At 50.7% G+C, this 19,276-nt stretch overlaps 2 protein-coding genes across 2 annotated transcripts in view; one reads left to right on the forward strand and one right to left on the reverse strand.

Annotated features, from left to right (window-relative positions):
• Positions 1 to 2,672: 2,672 nt before the first annotated feature.
• Positions 2,673 to 7,399, reverse strand: EFCAB9 (EF-hand calcium binding domain 9). Its single transcript, XM_054567875.1, has 4 exons — positions 7,264 to 7,399; positions 4,514 to 4,662; positions 3,563 to 3,739; positions 2,673 to 2,873 (listed from the first exon to the last, which is right to left on the reverse strand). Exons 1-4 carry the CDS (start codon positions 7,397 to 7,399, stop codon positions 2,673 to 2,675), a joined length of 663 nt encoding a protein of 220 aa, XP_054423850.1.
• Positions 7,400 to 11,664: 4,265 nt separating this feature from the next.
• STK10 (serine/threonine kinase 10) overlaps positions 11,665 to 19,276 on the forward strand; it is an 88,056-nt gene continuing 80,444 nt past the window's right edge. The window contains exon 1 of the mRNA XM_054568048.1: positions 11,665 to 11,969. Within this exon, the coding sequence (XP_054424023.1) occupies positions 11,814 to 11,969 (156 nt within the window). The 5' untranslated portion in view covers positions 11,665 to 11,813. The remainder of the gene's footprint in view (positions 11,970 to 19,276) is intronic.

Consider the following 19,276-nt stretch of genomic DNA (forward strand, 5'->3'; position numbering starts at 1 on the left):
TTGTGGCGTGAGGCATGTGAGGAAAATACACGAGAGCTAAGGACTAGTAGAAGAGAAGGGATTTCACTTTGCTTAGACAGCATCCTCTGAAATTCTTTTCTCTTTGTGGCAGTTAGAGACTGTGGAGGACCCGGTCCCATGGTGCTAGGCTGAAACTGTAGCCGTCTCCTCAGTCAAGCCTGCCGATCACCTGCCCCTGTGGCTGCTGCTGTCCACCCGCTGCTCAGGCCCCTGGACAAGCATGCGCTGTTGACCCAGGAATTCTAACGTAACAACGCCACAATCATCGTGCAGTGATACTACCATTCCAAGCCTACTAACAGTGCTTGGTCTAAGAAGCTCTACCCTTAGCAGCACAGTAGGTTGACTCAGTGTGGAAATAGTGAAACTCAGTTGAAGTGTACCTAGAAACACATTTAAAAATTTAAGTCACATAATGTAATTGAGAAAAGAAACCCTAATGTGGACATTGACAGATTGTCTTTGTTGTACTCCTAGTCCCAAAAGAGTGTCACTTCACTAAGGTGCAATTGAATTTTAGTTTTTACACTGAGTTTCAGTTTGGGCCCATGGGAGGTAAATGCTCAGTTTCCTGATTCCGTTCTAGAACCACACAGTTTATAAATATGCTCTTAAAAGGAATCTAACCGTTGGGGCATGATACCTTTTATAGTTGCCCTGATGATTTCCAGGAAGGAGGGGAAAACTATACTATCTGGTCATGTATCAAACTTCGGTTATTAAATTTAGTATTAACTTAGATTCATTTGAAATAATTGAATAATTTAAACATTTACATTTTAGAGTACAATTTATTTAGCCAAAATTAAAACCTGCTCACCTATTACCTTTGGCTGCCCCTTCTCCCTCACTGCCCCCGTCTGAAACAGTAAAGGGCGTAGTGTCTTCATTGCTTTGGAGACCGTGTCTGAGGAAACATACGCCGTGGTTACCTTTTCTATGTCTCTCAGGACGGGTCTCATAATGGGGAACGAAGCCATAGGAGAGACAGGCATCTGTTCCAAGGTAAGCCTAGTTGGGGGGGCCCTTCAGAATGATGACCAGCCTCAAGCTGTCATTTTCCAGCCGGACGGTACTAGTCTCTTGGTGCATCACTCTGTGTCGGTGTTGCAGTGTCCAAACTTGTCTGCCAGGGGGCATTCTCCTGGGAGGATGACCGCAAACTATTCACCAAATCAGAGGATGGGGAGAGCCCTGTTCTAAGTGAGCTGCTTTGCAGCTTTCTGATCTTCACCACGATTTCCTGAGGTGCGTACTGTTTTCCCCACGTGTAATTCAGAAAATCCGAAGTCTAGGAACTTGGGTTTTGGCTGCCAAACATTATACGTGGTCATAAGCGTGTTATCAAAATGTCATGTCTATTAGAGTAAGTGTAGAAAGCGTTCATAGTAATTAGTGTGATTTCTATTATTATAAGTTTGACTTCCAAATGGCAGTCTTAGGTAAGCAGCGTTCTTGCTGCGCCTCGACACAGTGATCTTTGCTGGTCATACTGTCCTCCGGAGCTCACTGGATGCCTTACAGTCAATTACATTGCGTAATGTAGCCTTAAGAGATTGTTTGTTTATAGTAACTGAGCTGTATTTCTTTACTCGCCAAGCTTGTTCCTCAGAAATTTATGGTAGAAAGAAATGGGGTAATTATTAGCATGATACAGAAAGGATTTCTGAACCAGTGAAATGCTAGCTTAAAACTTAAATAGAATCTGCTAAAACTGAAGAGTGACTTGGATCGCTTGCTCTAAGCCCAGGCATGTCATTGACCTTGAATTTGCATCCTGGTCCTACCTCTAGTGAGCCAGGTGTTCTTGGGTAAGGTTCTTAAAATCTGTAGGCCTCAGTGTCCTCATCTGTACATTGAGGCTAATGCCTGTTTCAGAGGGTTGTGAGAAAAAATAAATTCATGCATCTAAAACACCCATCGGACCCATAGCAAGTAATACTTAAACTAAATGGTAGTTACCATCATTAACATCTCCATACAGTCAGGTAGGGAGGATTCCTAAGTCCCATGCTGAAAACGCGTAAACATTATTCAAGGCATTCATTATACAAAAAAAACACAAAACTTATACAAGTGCCTGTCATATTGACTACCCTAGCAGATTTGACACATTTGCTTAAGCGCATAACCGGTCAGAGGGTATTTCGGGTCCTTAGAAGAGCACAGCCCCCAGTATCATTAAAAGTCCGTTTCCCTTATGGTCAGAGGCACCTCCTCCTCGGCCATTTTGAAGTGTCTGGGTCCAGGTAGTTTCAGCCGAAGGACTGGGAGAAGAGGAAGGATTCTGAAAGCCCTGGACTGTTGGTCACTGACGTTGGGAAGGCATTACCCTCTTTCAGCTGCTTAGCTCCAGTACGTGCTGGCAATTATTTGGACACACGGGGACCTAAGGAACAGGGCTGATCTGGAAAGCAGCAGCAGAATTGGGACGTGTCGATGGACAGAGAGAGAGAGAGAGAGAGAGAGAGAGAGCGCGCTTGCTTCCCGTGACATTGCTGAGAGTCGTGTGTGCGGTCAGTGGGTTTTTAAAGGGAAGAACCTGCTGTTCGGGGAACACTCGTTTGAACCCTTCGTATATCAAAGTCAGTGTCCAGATAGCCACTTCAGTGTTCAATTTTATTTTTAAAGACATTAACAGTTGTCATTACTTATACTCTACTTTCAGATTCATATATTCTGAGAAGACCATCTTCTGGGTTCACATGAACTGTGTGTGACCTTTTCTTGAGCAGAGCCTTCTCTTCCTCTTCCTTTTTCTCCTTCTCTTTGTCGAGCTCTGCTTTCTGCCTCTCTTGGTATTTGTCCATGCTGAAGATAGTAAACAGCTTAAATTCCTTGTAATTAAGACGCTTTTGTTGGGGGGGAGAAAGAAAAATTATTTCAGGAAGGATTTGATACTTTGTTTCAGATGACACCAGGATTGTAATCATTCCTCATTTAAAAACTTGGAAACCTAAAGAGGCTCAATAATTAGGACAAAATTATCATCTAATTGTAGTCTCGGAGCCAGGAACAGAGAGCCTATTATAGGCTGTAAGGGAACCAAGGGCCATGTTCTTGTATTACATCAAGTCCAAGTGGTTCGGGCTGACATCTTGGGATCCACCTTTCTCAACCTTAGCTCCCACTCACTTCCCCCACGTGGACTTCCTCTCTAACTGGGCTGAAGTCACAGTCTTCACCACCGTTGTCTCAGGATTTGGCTCCTGTTGCTCCCATCATAGAATTTTTTCGTCCTACTTAAATCTGTATGCCCTACGCCAACAGTCTCCCACCGTATTAACATACGTCCTTGTCTAAGGGTCTGTAATTTGGCATCCACATTCTGTGATGGAGCATGTCGTCATTCAGTCCTCTCGTTTCCACAGGCCTATGCATCCCCAGATGTTTCTGATCCCAGCACCACGTCGTGCTCGAGCAGGCTTTCCCACCCTCTCCCACCCTCCTCCTCCCCTGTCTCTTCTGCAGGTAGTGGGATGTTGTCCTCCACCTTAGGACAAAGAGGCTGCCAGGCCACACTTTAGGGATCAGCACTTACACGGTCACCTGTGATGTCCAAGTCATGATAGAAGTCTCGGAGCTCCTGTTCTTTAATGTGGAAGAGGAAGTTGTACATGTGGAAGTTCTCGGCACCAATCCTCAGCTCCCCGTCCAGGTCGAGCAGCTCAAACACAGGCCGGGAGTGGCGGAAGAGAAATTGCTCTTCCAGGTGGTTCTGTTTGGAGACAAGTGGGTAAGGCAAGAAACAGTGTTGCTGGCACCACTTTTCTAAGCTTGCTGTGTCAAGATTCCTCCTCTGTTCTCTCCTCCATTCCCTTGGGAGCTAAAGGCAAACGCATAGATGCTCAGGGCTGAAAGGGTCTGTGGCCAGTGCACAAGGTCCTGCTTCCGCATCCGCCTTCAAGGGGCACTGAGGCCGCGACGCGTTGTGCTGGAGAGGGGCTCCAGCCGCGAGGGTGCGCTCCCTTCCTTTCGGAGAAGCCTGCCTGGGCAGCATGGCGGCGGTGGGGCAAAGCAATGAAGGGGTGGGTGCCTTTCCTCAAGGAGCGGGGAGTGGGTAGGGTAGATTCACACTAGACGTGTGTTCAAGGTGAGGTGGGAACCCAGAGAAGGGCCTTGCTCATCTCCGTCCTTCGTCCCTCCAGAAAATTCTCTGAGAACGGGGACTATTGAAGGAGGGAGGCGCTCGGTGATTCTGAGGAGCAGCAGCTGGAGCAGGCAGGGCAGCGCATGCCCAGGAGGGACGCGGGGTCTGTCCGGAGAGGCGGTGTGGGGTGGAGGGCCGAAGGCGGGCAGGCCAGGGGCTGGGAGTTTTCAGGTTATTGATGGACTGTTTGGGAACCAGAAATAGTTCTTCCTTACGTTCTTCCTGTTTTGAGTGAAAGGAAGAGCGTTTCTGGTGTCCTCTTAATTCAGCGCTACCTTTCGTGAGGTGGTGGCAGCGGCCGAGCTCGGCCTCCTCTGCCCCAGACCCTGGCTTGATACTCGCCTGCTCTGCCAGCAGTATGCAGACCAGCATGTAGAACTGGTCAAAACCAATCTCGCCCGTAGCATCCCAGTCCAGCATGTCAAACACACGCATGATCTGTCTCCGGTTCCAGTTAGTCACATGATGAAGAAAGTGGTAGAACAGCACATCTGTTAACAGGAGGGAAACAAGGGGATAGATTATTCAGAAACAGCTCCAAAAGGCTAAGGAACTGGGAGCTGCGTCAATGGTACTGATGTTGGAAGTTTGTGATCTGGGAGACGCAATGGTGCCGCTTTGTGTTCTGGCTTTGCTACTCTACCTCCCACAATTCCTCAAACCTTGGCTGCGCTCAAGCCATGCGGACAAGCTCTGCGCTCCAAGGGGGCAGAATGAGGGTGGAGAGGACTTGGTTCCTGGCCCTGCCCACACACTCGATGGCGCGGCCAGCTGTGCGTAGGTAGCCAATAAAGGCGCAGAGCGCCCCTCGTACGTGGAGAAAGGAGGAGCTTAATTCTCACTGGCGACTTAGGACACTTGCTTGGAGAAGCTGACGTTTCACCTGGGCCTTTCACTTGAGATAAATAAAACGAGAGGTTTAAAAATCATTTCTGTTCTATAAAAGTATCAATATTTCTCATGCTTACGTGAAAGTGAACGCGTCTGGCCATGAGGGACAGAAACAGCTGTTACTGAACACCTGAGGTGCTGAGCCCTAAAGCCCACCTGTCGCTGAACCCTGACAGCCCTCAGGGGAAGGTGGCAGCACTGCCTTTACAATGAGCCTCGCAGAGTGATGTCCACATCGGCGCTGCCTGAGCGGTGGTAAGCATACGGTCACCCAAGGGTCTTTTAAAATGCACACTCGGATTCGCGGATTCCGGTGTGGGGCCCAGTCCGCATGTCTAACAAGCTCCCGGGTGAAGCGGCTGCAGCTCTGCAGCTAACCACGCGTGGTGGCTGAGTTGGGATCTCCGTGTGGTCCCCGTGACTCCATTGTCTTGCTCTTCCCGGGGAGGAGTCATATCTTTTGTACATTAGAGCATGTTGAGGCATGTACAATCAGAGAAGAAAATACTGCCAGGAACAGGGAAGGTTTGTGCTGAAATTCTACTCACCAACCATCTGTCTCAGGGCGTATAAAATGAAAGAAACAAACATGGTGATACATTTATACAGTGGTGTGTGGCTATACAGTGTACACAAATTGCCCATGGTAACTTAAGGGATTTTCACGTTACTTCGTCTACATGGGATTTCCCCTTGCCCACTGGTCACAGAAGCTTTCCGCTGCATACGATAGGTCCCGTTAAACATAAAGAATCTCTGTAGTTTGGAGTCCCGGCTAAGAGCACAGTGAACTTGTCACAATGTCATGGTGACTTCTGGTGGGGGCTTCTGATGGTCTCTTGATATTCCTTCTACACCCCGCCAGGTATGAGCATGTGGGAAAAACACCCCATATATACACAGTGACGTTTGTGTAGATGCTTTTTGAGAGATGCTTTACCGTGGGACTCGAAGCTACTTAGCAAATACTGTTTTTAAACCCGCCGACTCCGGCCCCCTCCAGTCTCCAAGGCCTGAAGTCATGCTACATCCCCTGTGCATTCACTCTTTCCAGTCCCTTGGCGACCAGGGGACATGAGCCTGACTCCCTCTAGGGTATTGCATCACCAGGGAGGGAGGGCATTACCAGGGAGACGGACCCGTCTCAGCAAACATTCCGGTGAGCCTGAGAGTGGACTCGAGTCGAGAGCTACAGGTGTCCCTCCCAGGTCCTCTCTTTACAGCTAGTTGCCCTGCACTTGCATGACCTGGGACTGTGTTACGGCGAAGATTTGGTGACACGCCATGTGTAAATCTATATATATGTAAAGAGGAAAACCGAGGCATGAAATCATGAGAAAACGAATGTGTTCTTCTATTATTTTTTAAAGATTGAATGAACTTTTAAAAATCTTTATGGGAGAAACTCCTTATTCACCAATGACATTCATCTCAGGTCACAATGAATGGATAGGATACCTTATTTATACCCTGTCCTAAAACAAAAGAAAACAAAACAAAACCCTCAAGTATTTTAACTGGTCTTCTATTAGTTTGTGCATTCAAAGGCAGGGTCAAGTACTTTTTTGTCAGTACTTTTTTGTACACTCACAAATACCGAGAATTAGAAGGGACCTTTCAGACCACCTGATTCAAACCTCCTTTGAGAGATGAGAAGTTTTGTGGAGGGGGGCCTCAGCCCCCAGGAAAAATTAATGATAATAAACACTAAGTCCTTACCGTGTGCTAAGCATTTTCCATACATTGCCTCGTTATCTATTTTTTAAAGACTTATTTGTAGCAGGGAGGGGAGGGAGAAGGAGAAGGAACCATCAGTTGCCTCGCACACGCCCTGACCAGGGACTGGGCCTGCGACCCAGGCAGGTACCCTGACCAGGAATCGAACCAGCAGCCTTTCAGCTTTGCAGGACAACACCCGAACAACTGAGCCACACCAGTCAGGGCTGATTACCTTTTTCCCCCTCAACTATGATGGACTCCATTATTAGAACCGTCATTTACAGGTGAGGAAAGAGAGACCTAAGGAGGAGGATGACATGTTCTTCAGATCACCAAGGAGTGATGGGTAGAGGGGTAGAGCCAGGACTTCAACCCAGAGCCTGCAGTTTTATCCTCCCCACTGACCGCCACCAGTCTCCAGTCCAAGTTAGTACGTAAAAACCAGGTGGTGACCCAGAGGAGACGTTCCTGAAAATACTGACCATTCAGGGTGTTGTTGCGGTGCACATCGAGGAGGTGAAAGTACTCCACCAAGGCCCTCACGTTCCTCACAGAGAGTAAGCAGTAGAGCTTGTCCAGGTAGAGGTACCACAGAAACGACCCGTGCCTCAGCGTCATCATGGTGCTGCCTTAGCCAAAGGCTCTGGCAGCCTCAATGAGAACACGGAATTCGGCCTCGGAGCTAGAATGTTCGATACAGAGAAGCTCTGGTAGAAGAGGTCTGTCTAGACAAAAACATGGTGGGGAAACAGTCAACAAAAAATGACGACTATTGGGATCACTTCGTAAGTTATATAAATGTCCACAACCACCATGTTCACCTGAAACTAATACAATATTGCATGTTGAGTGTAATTGAAAAATTACAATGGTTTCCTCCCAGTTCTCCAGGCTTGCCGCAATCTCTTACCTCGATTATTCCTCTGTCACTAAAATATAACCAGTTCTAAACAAAATCACTGGGAATGAATGAGGGAGTGTGCACATACGAAAACATGTTACAGGGCCAACGATTCCCAGAGGAGTATTTATAGCCTAAGTACATTGATTAGAAAACAAAATGAAAAATAAAAGAAACCTAACAGATGGTGTAGAGTTGTGTACCTGAAACAGATAATTTTATTAACCGGCGTCACCCCAATAAATTCAATAAAAAGGGGAGAAGAGAACCTAGAATGAGTAAAATAAGCCAAAATGGAGAAGGAATTTTTAAAAGATGAAAACAAACATATGAGCCAGAAAACAGAACAGTCAACTCGATTAGTATTGGGTTAGCCAAAAAGTTTGTTTAGTTTTTTCGCCGGCTCTAGCAGTACTTAGTTGTTTTTAACTTCATTGGAAACTATTTCGCTAGATTGTGTTGTAACAACTGTCAAGCCAGCATACATTTAAAAAAAGAGCTCATCAAAATTGGTGAATTTTTGTGCAGCCATTTTAATATTGAAGACGGAAGAAGATACACCACTTTTTGGGGGTATTATGCTTTATTATTTCAAGAAAGGTTAAAACACAACCGAAACATGAAAAAAAGATGTGTGCGGTGTATGGAGAAGGTGCTGTGACTGATTGAATGTGTCAAAAGTGGGTTGTGCAGCTTCTTGGCACTATCGACATTTTAGCCAAATAATTCTTTGCTGTGGGGCTGTCTTATGAGTTGGAAGATGTTTAGCAGCATCCCTGGCCTCTCCCCATTAGAAGCCAATAGCGGGAGATAGCTGGCGTTACTCAAAATATCCAAATCAATAAAAGTTATTGGTGAAAAAAATGTCTTTAATGGGAAAAGTGTAGGGGACTTTTGGCCAAGCCAGGATAATCAGGACCTGCTTTCCTTCACGTTCTTTATAATGGGAAGTTTCAAACATCCTCACGTCGTTTAGCGTGATAAACCTGCATGCGATCTTCCCGCTTCAACAATCACCAACCCGGGGCCAGTCTTCTTTCATCTGCGCTCCACGCTCCCGCCGCCACCATCATTGTATTAGATTGAAGCAGATTTCGAATGTGACTTCACAACTGTGAAAATTTGAATATGTATTTCAAAAAGAGTACCTTTAAAAAAAAAACACGGCCACATATTATTATACCTAAAAATAAACAATGGCCATTCCTTAATGTTACCAAGTATCCAGTCAGCATGCATAGTTCCCTAATTGTTTCTTGAAATTTTTAAATTTGTTTTAAAATTGTGGTTGACATACAGTACATTAGTTTTAGATGTAGAACAGTGATTAGACATTTATACACCTAAAATTTTTAATAGATGAATTATCCAAGTCAGGACCCCAAATAGATCAGATTTGTGCATTACATTGAAACCATAAATATCTTGTTCCTTCTTTCTAGTTTTTTCTTGCAGTTTATTTGTTGGGGAATCCAGATTATCATGTAAAGGAAAACGCTTGATTTTTGCAGATTTTTATCTCTAATGGGTAACATGTTCCTTTGTCTTCTCTATTTTCTATAAACTAGTAAGTAGGTCGAGAACAAAAGCTGGCTTTAGGAAAAGATCAGTAAGAACAGATAAGCTTTTGGCAAGTGTGATAAGGAGAAAAAAAAGATTTTGAAAAATCAGAATGAGGAAGGAAACTCACAAGAAGGAAGTGGTTACAATATATAGATCCAGCCTGGTCTGCGTAGTTTAGTTGGTTGGAGAGTTGCCCCAACATGCCAATGTTTCAGGTTTGGTCCCTGGTCAGGGCACAGACGGGATTTGATCAGTGGGTGGGAGAGCAGATCGATGTTTCTCCTCCTAAAATCAATCAATAAATAATCCATATAAGAAAACTATATACAACTCTACACCAGTAATTTGAAATTTTAAGTTAGCTCTATCCAATAAATACACAACGCAAGCCACAAATATATCACACATGTAATTTCAAATTTTCTAGTAGCTACATTAAAAAGTTAGTTTTGATAACATTTAATCCAGCGTATCCAAAAGACTTCAATTTGTAAATATATTGTAAAAGTCCTTTTCCAATCCTTTCAGTTTGAGATCTAATCAACATATAACATTGTGTAAGTTTAAGTTGGACAATGTAATAATTTGACATAGGTATGTATTGTGAACCAGTTACCACAATAAGGTTAGTTAACACATCCATCACTTCATATAGTTACAATTTGTGGTGAGAACTTTTAAGGTCTATTCTTTTAACAACTCTGAAATATACAATACAGTATTGTATAACTTAACAGTATTGTTAAGCATAGGCACCATGCTGTGCATGAGATGCCCAGTATTGACTGATCTTATAACTGGAAGTTGCCCTGTGGTCCCCTACAACCATTTCCTCACCCCTGGAAACCAGTCTCCTCTCTGAGTTCAGTATTTTGTTTTTGTTTTTTAGATTTCACATATAAGTGAAACCATACAATCCTCTTTAATACTAACTCTGAAACCCAGCATATTTTATACTTTGAGCAGCACATCTCTGTTTGGGCTAGTTATATTTTGAGTGCTTAACAGCCACATCCAGCAAGTGGCTAGCATATTGGACAGTACAGACTTAGATACATAGAGTACTTATTTTAGGAAAACTGACTTAAGGAGTTGAAGATGTGGATCAACCAATAATCATCACCATTAACCAGAAAGTAATTGGAGAAAAGATATCTGGCCCAGATGGGTTTTATGAGGAGGTTTCTCAAAACCATTAAGGAATAAATAATTTCCATGTCGTATCAACTGTTTCAAAGCAGTTCTGAGTTTAGTAATACGGTGGGCTGTGTTGTGTGGATAGCCTTCCTAACAACTAACCGTTTTAGGGATAGAGTCATTGCAGCCCTGAAGAGCTGAAGAAGGAATCAGGCGGGAACCTAGAGGGTTAACTGGTTTTTTTTGGAGGCTTGGAGGAAAAAGAAAGCCAGTGGTCCAGAAAAAGTGGGGGGCCCAATATGAGGCTCACCGCTTAAAGATCTCTATACTGAGCGAACCGAGTCAAACGACCAGGATCGAGGTGATCGTGGTCAAAGATGATTTTCGTTTTATCTGTAATGAGCTCATTTTATTTAAAGTGGGAAATTAAGAGTCAGAAGCTTTTAATTTAATATGCAAACGTATCTGAAGATCCCTCATGAAGCCTGTGATAAGGAAGTCCCAAAGGAGCTCTTTCTCCTAGCCCTGTGATACTGGCCGTCGCCGGATCAGGATACGGGAGTTCCTGGGAAGCAGGAAACGACCCGGCGAGCCGGGGCCTCCAGGGACCGACCGCGGCCGCAGGGGAGCAGCATTTCGCGCAGTAGGAGGCAGCACCGCGCCGAGGAACTCGCACCGGATCCGCCGGCAGGATGTGCCTCCCGAGGCTGGTGCCCTCGCCCGCGGGGCATCCCCACCTGAAAAGTGGGCGCGAGCCGACCAGCCTCGAGGGGGAGTTGCGGGACGAATTCAAGCCTTATACCGGTTCACCTTGGCACTCGGACAACAATCAGTCACTGCGCGCTGGCGAAAAGCCACTTCATTTCCCCTCTCGTTCTTTTAGAAGTTTTGGGAGCCACGAGGCGCGGCGGGCCTCCCAGAGCCAGGACTGTCTCGCCGAGGGGTCCCCAGAACTCTCCAAAGCCCAGCCCTGAGCTCGCGGGCTCGCGGCGGACTACAGTTTCCAGAGTGCCCTGCGGCGATGGGCGGAGCCCGGGAACGCCCGCAGCCAATTAGGGGGTCTGCGGGCGCTGCCGGGGAGCTGCAGGTGGAGCCGGGCCGGTGGGCGGCCGCGGGCTGTGTCCAGACCGCGTCCCGGGGCTCCCAGGCAGGGCGTGGCCTTCGGCGCGAGAGGGGCCGGCACGCGGGAGGAGTCCCCGGGGACAGGACCGAACGGGGGCGGGGTCCTCCACCGCAGGAGCGGTTCCGGGTGCTCCCGCCGCGCGCAGCCCGGGGCGCACTTGATCGGGAGCCGGCTGCGGGGAAGGGCGGGTGTGGGGAGAACCCCCGAGCGCCGCGGCGTCCTCCAGCCCCTCCTCCTCGCGGGCGCCGAAGCCACAGCCGGAGCGGGAGCCGGCGCCACCTCGCCCCCTGGCTCGCGCGTCCCCAGCCATGGCTTTCGCCAATTTCCGCCGCATCCTGCGTCTGTCTACCTTCGAGAAGAGAAAGTCCCGCGAATATGAGCACGTCCGCCGGGACCTGGACCCTAACGAAGTGTGGGAGATCGTGGGCGAGCTAGGGGACGGCGCCTTCGGCAAGGTTTACAAGGTGAGGGCGCTGACGGTGGATGGCTCGGGGCGCGGGCTCCGGTCAGCCCCGGCCACGGCTCGGGAGGGCGCAGAGGGGCTGCCCGGCCCTATCGGGGTTCGGGGCGCCTCTCCAGGTGACCCTTGCTCCTTGGAGAGACCCTCTCTCAGCCGGGTTGAGTCTCTGCGCGCTTGACGCCGCCTCTGGACACGGCTTCTGCCCCCCAGCCCAGTTGCTGGGCACTTCCTGTGCGTCTGACACTGCCCTCGGCGCCGCAGGGGGAGACAAAGGGGCGCGTATAGGATCTTAGCATCCGAGAGGGCCACCCCGGGCATCCGCCCTAAAACTGTGATACCAGGCCGACTTTTTAGAGAGCGCCCACGCACATGCTATGAGAATGTCGAGGCGATGGAGCAGAGAGACTCGGCTGCGCCTGGAAGGGTTAGGACCCGTGGAGTTGGACACACACCTGAAGGGGATCCAGAGACAGGGAAAGTCGGGGAGGCGGGATGCGGTCTAGAGTGAGAGCTTAGGTTTGGAAAGGCGGGCTGAGTGGAGGGGGAAGGGCTGCCCTGCGGGGAGATCACGTTTGACCCTGTACATGAGTCACACAGCTGGGGAGTCTCCTAGCCTGAAGCCACCTTTCCCCCGGAGGGACGCAGGGCAGAGCTAATTAATTCTAGATGTGTCTGCAGCAGGACATTGCCTGGTTCCTACTGCCGTGAACCAATTCCAAGTGGCCGATTTGTATTGGGGACCTAAACACCTCAGGCTTGACTCCACCCTCTCCTTGGTCTCCTTTACTCCAGGAAACCCTGGCGAGAACCCTCCAGGAGGGCACCTCCTTCCTCCGTCATCCTCTTTGGGGCTCCTGGGGCCTGGAGACCACTCCTACTCCAGGGTTTCCCTTTTAGGAGGCTGGACCTTCTCTGCCCACCCCCCGTTTCCCGCTCAGGACTTGCTCTGCTTGCTCTGGAAGTGATCTAGAGTCTAGTTACCCCAGGCCCGGATGAGCAGTGTTAGCATCACCTGGGAGCGGCAGAAATGCAGAGCTGCAGGCCCCACCCTGGCTAGACCTCCTAAATTCCTCTTTTAGCTAGATCCCCAGGTGATAGCTAAGCACATCAGAGTTTGACACGCACTGGTCTCGAGGCGATTTTGAGGCCATCTAGGCCCATCTGGGTGCCTGGTTTGTTACCTTCCTGTCTCCCCTGTGAGCTGGCACTTCCTGCTGCAGGGTGGAACCCCCACTGGAGCAAAGGTTCTGTGGGTGGAGGCGGGCCTCTGTGTGGTCCCTCTCGCTTGTGGCCCGTGGCTTGTGACACGTCGCTCGAGGCTCATGGCTCTTGGCTCTCCAGCTGCCCTGCTGCTCTCTGCCCTTCTCTGCCTGAGGGTTCCGCACGTCTCGGAGGGCCGTGGGCACCGTCTCTATAGACACATCTTTTCTTTACCCTTCCAGAGCTGCATCTTCTTCCTAGTTGCACCAGGAGACTGTCCTGAGCCTTGTGGCTCCGCCTGGACACCCTGCCATTGTCCTCCCCTTTCCAGGAGAGAGCCTGTGCTTCCAATGTGCCCTGATCACCACCAGGGCGGCCGGACCCTTGATCAGCCCAGCGCACCCTTGACTTTCTCCAGAAGGCTAACTTACGTTTTTCGTGCAGACGTTGGCTGTCAAGGATGGTTTTTCTCTGTTGGGGGATGGCTTTCAATTGCAGTCTTGTCCTTGTCCCTCCCTGCCCCCTCCCTCCACCCCACCCACCCGTGTATCTTGGGTTCATATGTGGCTCCATTCTCTTTCAAACCTAAATGCAGAACTTTGCCTTTATGCCCATAAGATTTCCCCCTGGTCAGTTTCAGTTGTCATTTCCTGCTCTGTAAAACTCCCCTGCTACTCTGGAAGTTTCATACAAAGAAGCTCATCTGATTCACAAGTTCTTTTGTCTGTTCCTGACCCCTTTCTAAAGTGAGTCTAGTTCTCAAAGCTGTGACCTGACTGCACCAAGGTCCCCTCCCCTCCACCTGCAAACCCATGATTGGCTCATGATTAAGACCAAGAGAGCTGTGACGGATGATACACCTGGCCAGCTGATTCCATTAACCTGCCTGACCTTAGGGTTTGACCCTCTGACCTAATGCAGCCTTGTGTGACGTGCGGGGGTATTGGGTCCAGGGAAAGGACAGGACTGGAACCCAAGGCTCTGGGCTTCAGGTGAACGCCCCCCTTAGTAGCCAGCTGAGGAAACCCCATCCTGGATCAGAGGTCCCTGCCCCTCTGGCCTCCGACCCTGGAAAAGGGCGGCTGACCGAGCCCCCTTAGAGTTGAAGCTGAAGCAGATGTGGTTGTACCAAGGTAAACTGGGGGCTGGGACTCCTCCGCCCTTCACTGTTTCCCGGTAGGGCCGCCGGCACGCACTGGGCAGAGGGTCGGCTTTCTGGCCGCGAACAGGACTTGCATCCTGACATGGCGCCTGGGAACCAGCTGGCTGTGAGGGGGCCGAGTACGGCCAGCGCCGTTTCTCTCCCTGTCCCAGAACTGGCAGATCCTGGCGGTCTAGGTGGTGACCGCTTCCCTGAGGACTTTCCCAATTTGTCGGTCGCAAGGTCAGGAGAGGGCTCGGGTGACGGATTTGATGAGAGCCCTGCCCAGGCTCCGAGCCCAAACGGTAGCAGCCCGAGGACCCACGGCCGTTCTTCCCCTGCTCCCTGATAAGCCATCAGTCGCCTCAGGGGAAGAGGGAAGAGGGTAGGATTGATTTCTGAGCAGTCAAACTCAGTCTTACCTAATCTTCACACAGTTGCAAATTAGTTTCAAAAGAAAGCCCTTTCTAGTTCATTACGAGATACAAAGTAAAGGTCACAAGCTACGTGGTTTCAAAATTCTTGTGCTTAAAAACCATCTTTATTCTGAGGACAAGATAGGAAGGAGAGGCAGTGTTTGATGCTTTGTTGAGGGGGAAAAAAGCTGACTTTGGGCATCGCTGTCCAGTCACGGTGGTTGGGTGGGGAACAGGGGCAGGGCCCCGCTTAGGCCCAGCCTACATGTCGGTGGGTTAGCAGGCCAACGTGATTCTTCTGCGTCTTGAAAATGCTGCTTGGATATTGATTTTATGTTGTCTTTAAGCTTTTAAAAGGTTTGTGAGTTTGCAAAGTTGAGAGTAGATGAAAACGTTTTTTAAATTAAAAAGTAAACAACGCCCCTAAGTCCCGTCCATTGCTGCTGACACGTTGATCTATTTCCTTCCAGACTGTATGGATTTTCGTGGTGAAAAAAATGTTAATGCAGGGTTGTAATCATAGTTGCTTAGGGTGCTTTATGCCGTCCTTCAATCCCACACCTCCTCCTGCATCATTCTAAAGGCTTCACACACGCCTTCTGGAATGGCTCAGCGCCCCTCTATCTTAATCTTATTAGATGTTTAGGTCATCTCTCTCGCTCCCTCTCCTTTTTACTATTAACAAGGTGAAATTGACTCAGTGCTTATCATGTGCTATAGGCGCTGTGCTTAGTCAGCCCTTTACATACTACAGTCACTGCCATCTGTGTCCCTGTCAGTCTTGAGCACGATCACGCAATAAAAACCAGAGAGGCCTTGTTAGAAACAGGACTAAGGACGCGACACTCAGAAACTTCACCAGGAGCATGTTTTTAAAAGAGAACCTATAACACCAGCTGCATGGTTTTAAACAAGTTTTGCAGATAAGAAATACAAAAAAGGAACAACAATAAACATGGCGCTGCAGGATGGGAAAGACCCGCAGGGGTCATGCAGCGGTGGGCGTCGGGGGGCAGGGCAGGAAGGGGGGGTGCCTGAGGTCAGGTGGGAAGCCGGGCCCACTGTGGGGCGGGTGCAACTCAGTGGCAGGCGGTGTTGGCCGCGCTTTGGGCACTCTTGGCCGCCCTGGTTCAGCTGTGTGCACATTTCTGCGTCCACCTTGTGTTTCTGGAAGACAAAAGTGCACATAAGCAAATGTACACTTGGCATCTTGATGAATTTGTTCCCAGCTCCCCACTGGTGTTGGGACAGAGTTGCTGTTTTCTGAGTAAGCCTTCCAGCCGAGGTGAGGAACAGCGGCTGCCCTCTGGCTCAGAGAGCTTTGCTAATGAAGCCACATCCTTCAAGTGCGCATCCTGTCCTGCTGGCTCAGGCCCGACAAAGCAGAAGTGCAGCGCGGCAGGAGGCCACCGCCCTCCCCACCAGGGGCCTTTTCCCTTCACCTCCTCTCCCGCCTAAGAGCTTGAAAGCCCGGTTTCTGTCCAGTGCGCCCCCTCCTCCTCCTCCGGAAAGAGATCTGGCCCCAGGCGGTAACCTTGTTTCCGCTCAGTCACTGTTTTTAAACAGAAGCCCATGCTATTGTGAGTAGGTTCCTGGCTGGGTCCTAAAACCTAGGTGGCCTGAGCTTCCTGGGGATGTCGCCTGCCTGGGGGCGGTCAGCTTGGGTGCCAAGAGGCTGATCTGAGAGGCTGATTTAGCACTTGCCACCCGGAGAGAGACTTTTGCTGGCTGGCTCCAGAGGGGGCCAGGGTGGAGTGAGTGAAACGGGGAGCTGGATCCCCAGCCCACCCGCTCACCCAGGGTCCCCCCGCCGCCTGCGGTTTCCCCGGCTAGGGGGAAGTCCCGGCAGGCAGTTCCCAGAAAACAGCCCGGAGGGGCCCTCCCAGCTGAGAGCAGCAGCACGGTATGGGGGGCAGGTGAAGAGAAAAAACTGGGAACCCTGTGAAATCTGAGTTTCAACCCCAAGCGAGTGGCCTCTCTCGGAGCCTCAGGCCCTTGACCTAAACGGAGGTGATGGTTTGGAGGAGGAGGAGGGCTGAGAGGAGCTAAGGAGTGGATACGTGGAGCACGTGACCTGCCCCAGGAAGTGGGCAGGAAAGGAAGATAGTTTGATTGCTGATGCACTTTGTATCAAGTGGAGACGGTCCTAGCCGGATACTGGTGCTTAACTGGGGACAGAGCACAAGGACTGATGTTGGTCACTTCTTCCTTGTGCTGGCCTTCTGCACCTTGGCACTATTTGGGGCAGGTCATTCTTTGCTGTGGCAGCCGTCCTGTGACAGCCCAAAATGTCTCCAGGCATTGGCACATGCCCCCGGGGGGCAAAATGGCACCTGTTGACCGCCCCTGCCTCATACAAATGAACGTGCCTCGATTCCGTTTGCCAAACTGTGCTTGCTCACCTCTGCGCATCCGGTCCCTGGCTGTACGATCAGAGACTCAGGCCTTGCAGCCAGATAGATCGGGGTTCGAATCCCGGCTGTCCCACTCAGCAGCTGTGTGATGTCAGGCGAGGGGCTGGTCCTCGAGCCTCAGCTTCCCCGTGTGCGGCGGGGCTGAGACTCCTCCTCACCCACAGAGCTCCTGTGGGAATTAAAGCAGCAGCTCACACCGACGACTTCGCTTTGGCCCTGGGACTCGGGGTGGGCCAGCGGCCTCTCCTGCTGCCCTCACTGCCACGTGGGGGAGGACAGAGGAAGGTCAAGGTCAGCCGGGATGAGCGAATGTGAGTGGGAAGACTTCCACTTGGCAGGGTAGGTGGGATGGTGACAGAAAGCTGGAGGGAAGGAAGCCTGGGTCAGGAAGGAGGCCGGACCGTGAGGCCTGAGGTCGCCAACATGTGTCCCTTGAGCCTGGTATGACCTGGGGGCGGGTTTGTGTGGCTCCCGTGTGGCTGAACCAAGTTTGAAGAGACTGCCAGCATTTTGACATCGTTCCGCACGAGAGCCCCGATTTCTGTCTTCCCTGGAAAGATCAGATAAGCTGGCACCGCTGGCCTGCAGGCTGCCTCTGCCGGAACTGGGGAGCAGCCCCCTGGGCCAGCAGCCCTCCTGGCTGGCACTGTCCCAAGGAGATGTGACACAAGCCACCGGCGCAGTTAGCAGCTTCCTAGTAGCCCAGTCAAACCAGGAAAGAAACAACAGCAGCAACTGTGCATGGTGTATTTTAGTTAACCCGGTGTGTCTGAACTATTATTTTAGCATGTAATCAATAGGGAATGGGAGAGTTATTTAATATTCTTATTTTGCAGCAAGTCTTTGAAATCGGTGTGCATTTGCCTTGACAGCACATCTCAGTCTGGAGAAGCCACTTTACAGGCGCTTGGAAGTGATGTGTCGCTGTTGCTTGCCACCTCCCCCAGCCTACTCTGCACATTTTTGCCGCCTCCTCAAACCCAGTGGTCAACGGTTTTGGAAGCTGGGCTTGGCCTGGGCAGGCCGGCCAGGCGAGGCCAGGGGATGCGGAGTATTTGAGGGCCAAGCCGAGAGAGCCTTGAATGCCAAGCCAAGGAATTTAGATGTGACAGTTTTGAGCTCAGCTGAAGGCCTGTGCGTCCCAAGCCCCCTGGGCCTGACCTTGGCGCCTCCCGCAGTGTGAGAGACGACCTCTCCACGGCCACCGGAGGGAGGAGGGGCTCGCCCAGAGAACTGGGCGGTGCCAGAGCCAGGTGTCCCGGCCGCCCGAGGCCATTGATGAGTGAGGCCTGGCTCAGGGTGGCCTTGTCCTGCTGGCTGGTGCCAGTGGCTGGTCCCAGTGACTGGCGCAGGCAGGGGCGGGAGGAAAGGCTGTGGTTGGGGCCTAAGTCAGAGTCCGGGGAGGGGAAGTGGCCGATGAAAGGCCACTGGCCTGAGGAGGAGATGTGGTATGTGGGTTGGAGACTCTAGAGAGCTGGGTGTGGCCCTCAGGAGGAGGGAGGGGGCAGAGGAGGTGAGACAGGAAGGTGTCAGGGTCCGGATGGCACAGGATCGGGGCGGGGCCTGGAGTTGCAACCTGGCTCCGCCTCCTGTGGGTTGTTGGACCCTGAGGCAGTGGGTTCAACCCTGAGACAGTGGCTTCTCTGGGCCTCCGTTTCTTTAGCTGGAACAGGACTCCCTTACTGGGTAACTGGAGGATGAGATGACCCAGGGAAACCACGTGCGCCAGGACGTTGGGAAAGCTCATCTAAGTGTTGGTCATTAGAATTATTCCTTGAGCACCTACTGTGTGCCAGGCCCCTGGGTTCCAAGGTGAATGAGAGAAGTAAACAGGCAGCTGACCTCGGCCCCACTCCCCAGGAGAGGTGGGGCTTAGTGCCCTCCCCTCACACCCCTGAGGCCCAGAGAGGTGCAGTGACTTGCCACGGGTCACAGCTGTTCTGTGGCAACGCTGGACTTGAACCCAGATCCCTGCAGCCAGGAGCCTGGGCCTTTTCCACTGCACAGAATGGAGCGGGAGACGAAGGGACTTATTGCGAGGCAGGGCTCCAAGGTCGCTTCAGCGCTGTGTTTCCCTGCGGCCTTGTTGCTTCTGTGCCCAGGCTGGGGCCCACCCTCCTTCCCAGGCCTGCTCCGGCCT

The sequence above is a fragment of the Pteronotus mesoamericanus genome, unplaced genomic scaffold (assembly GCF_021234165.1).
Source record: "Pteronotus mesoamericanus isolate MK-2021 breed Mesoamerican mustached bat unplaced genomic scaffold, CSHL_Meso_final contig_2, whole genome shotgun sequence".
In the NCBI taxonomy this organism is placed as follows: domain Eukaryota; kingdom Metazoa; phylum Chordata; class Mammalia; order Chiroptera; family Mormoopidae; genus Pteronotus; species Pteronotus mesoamericanus.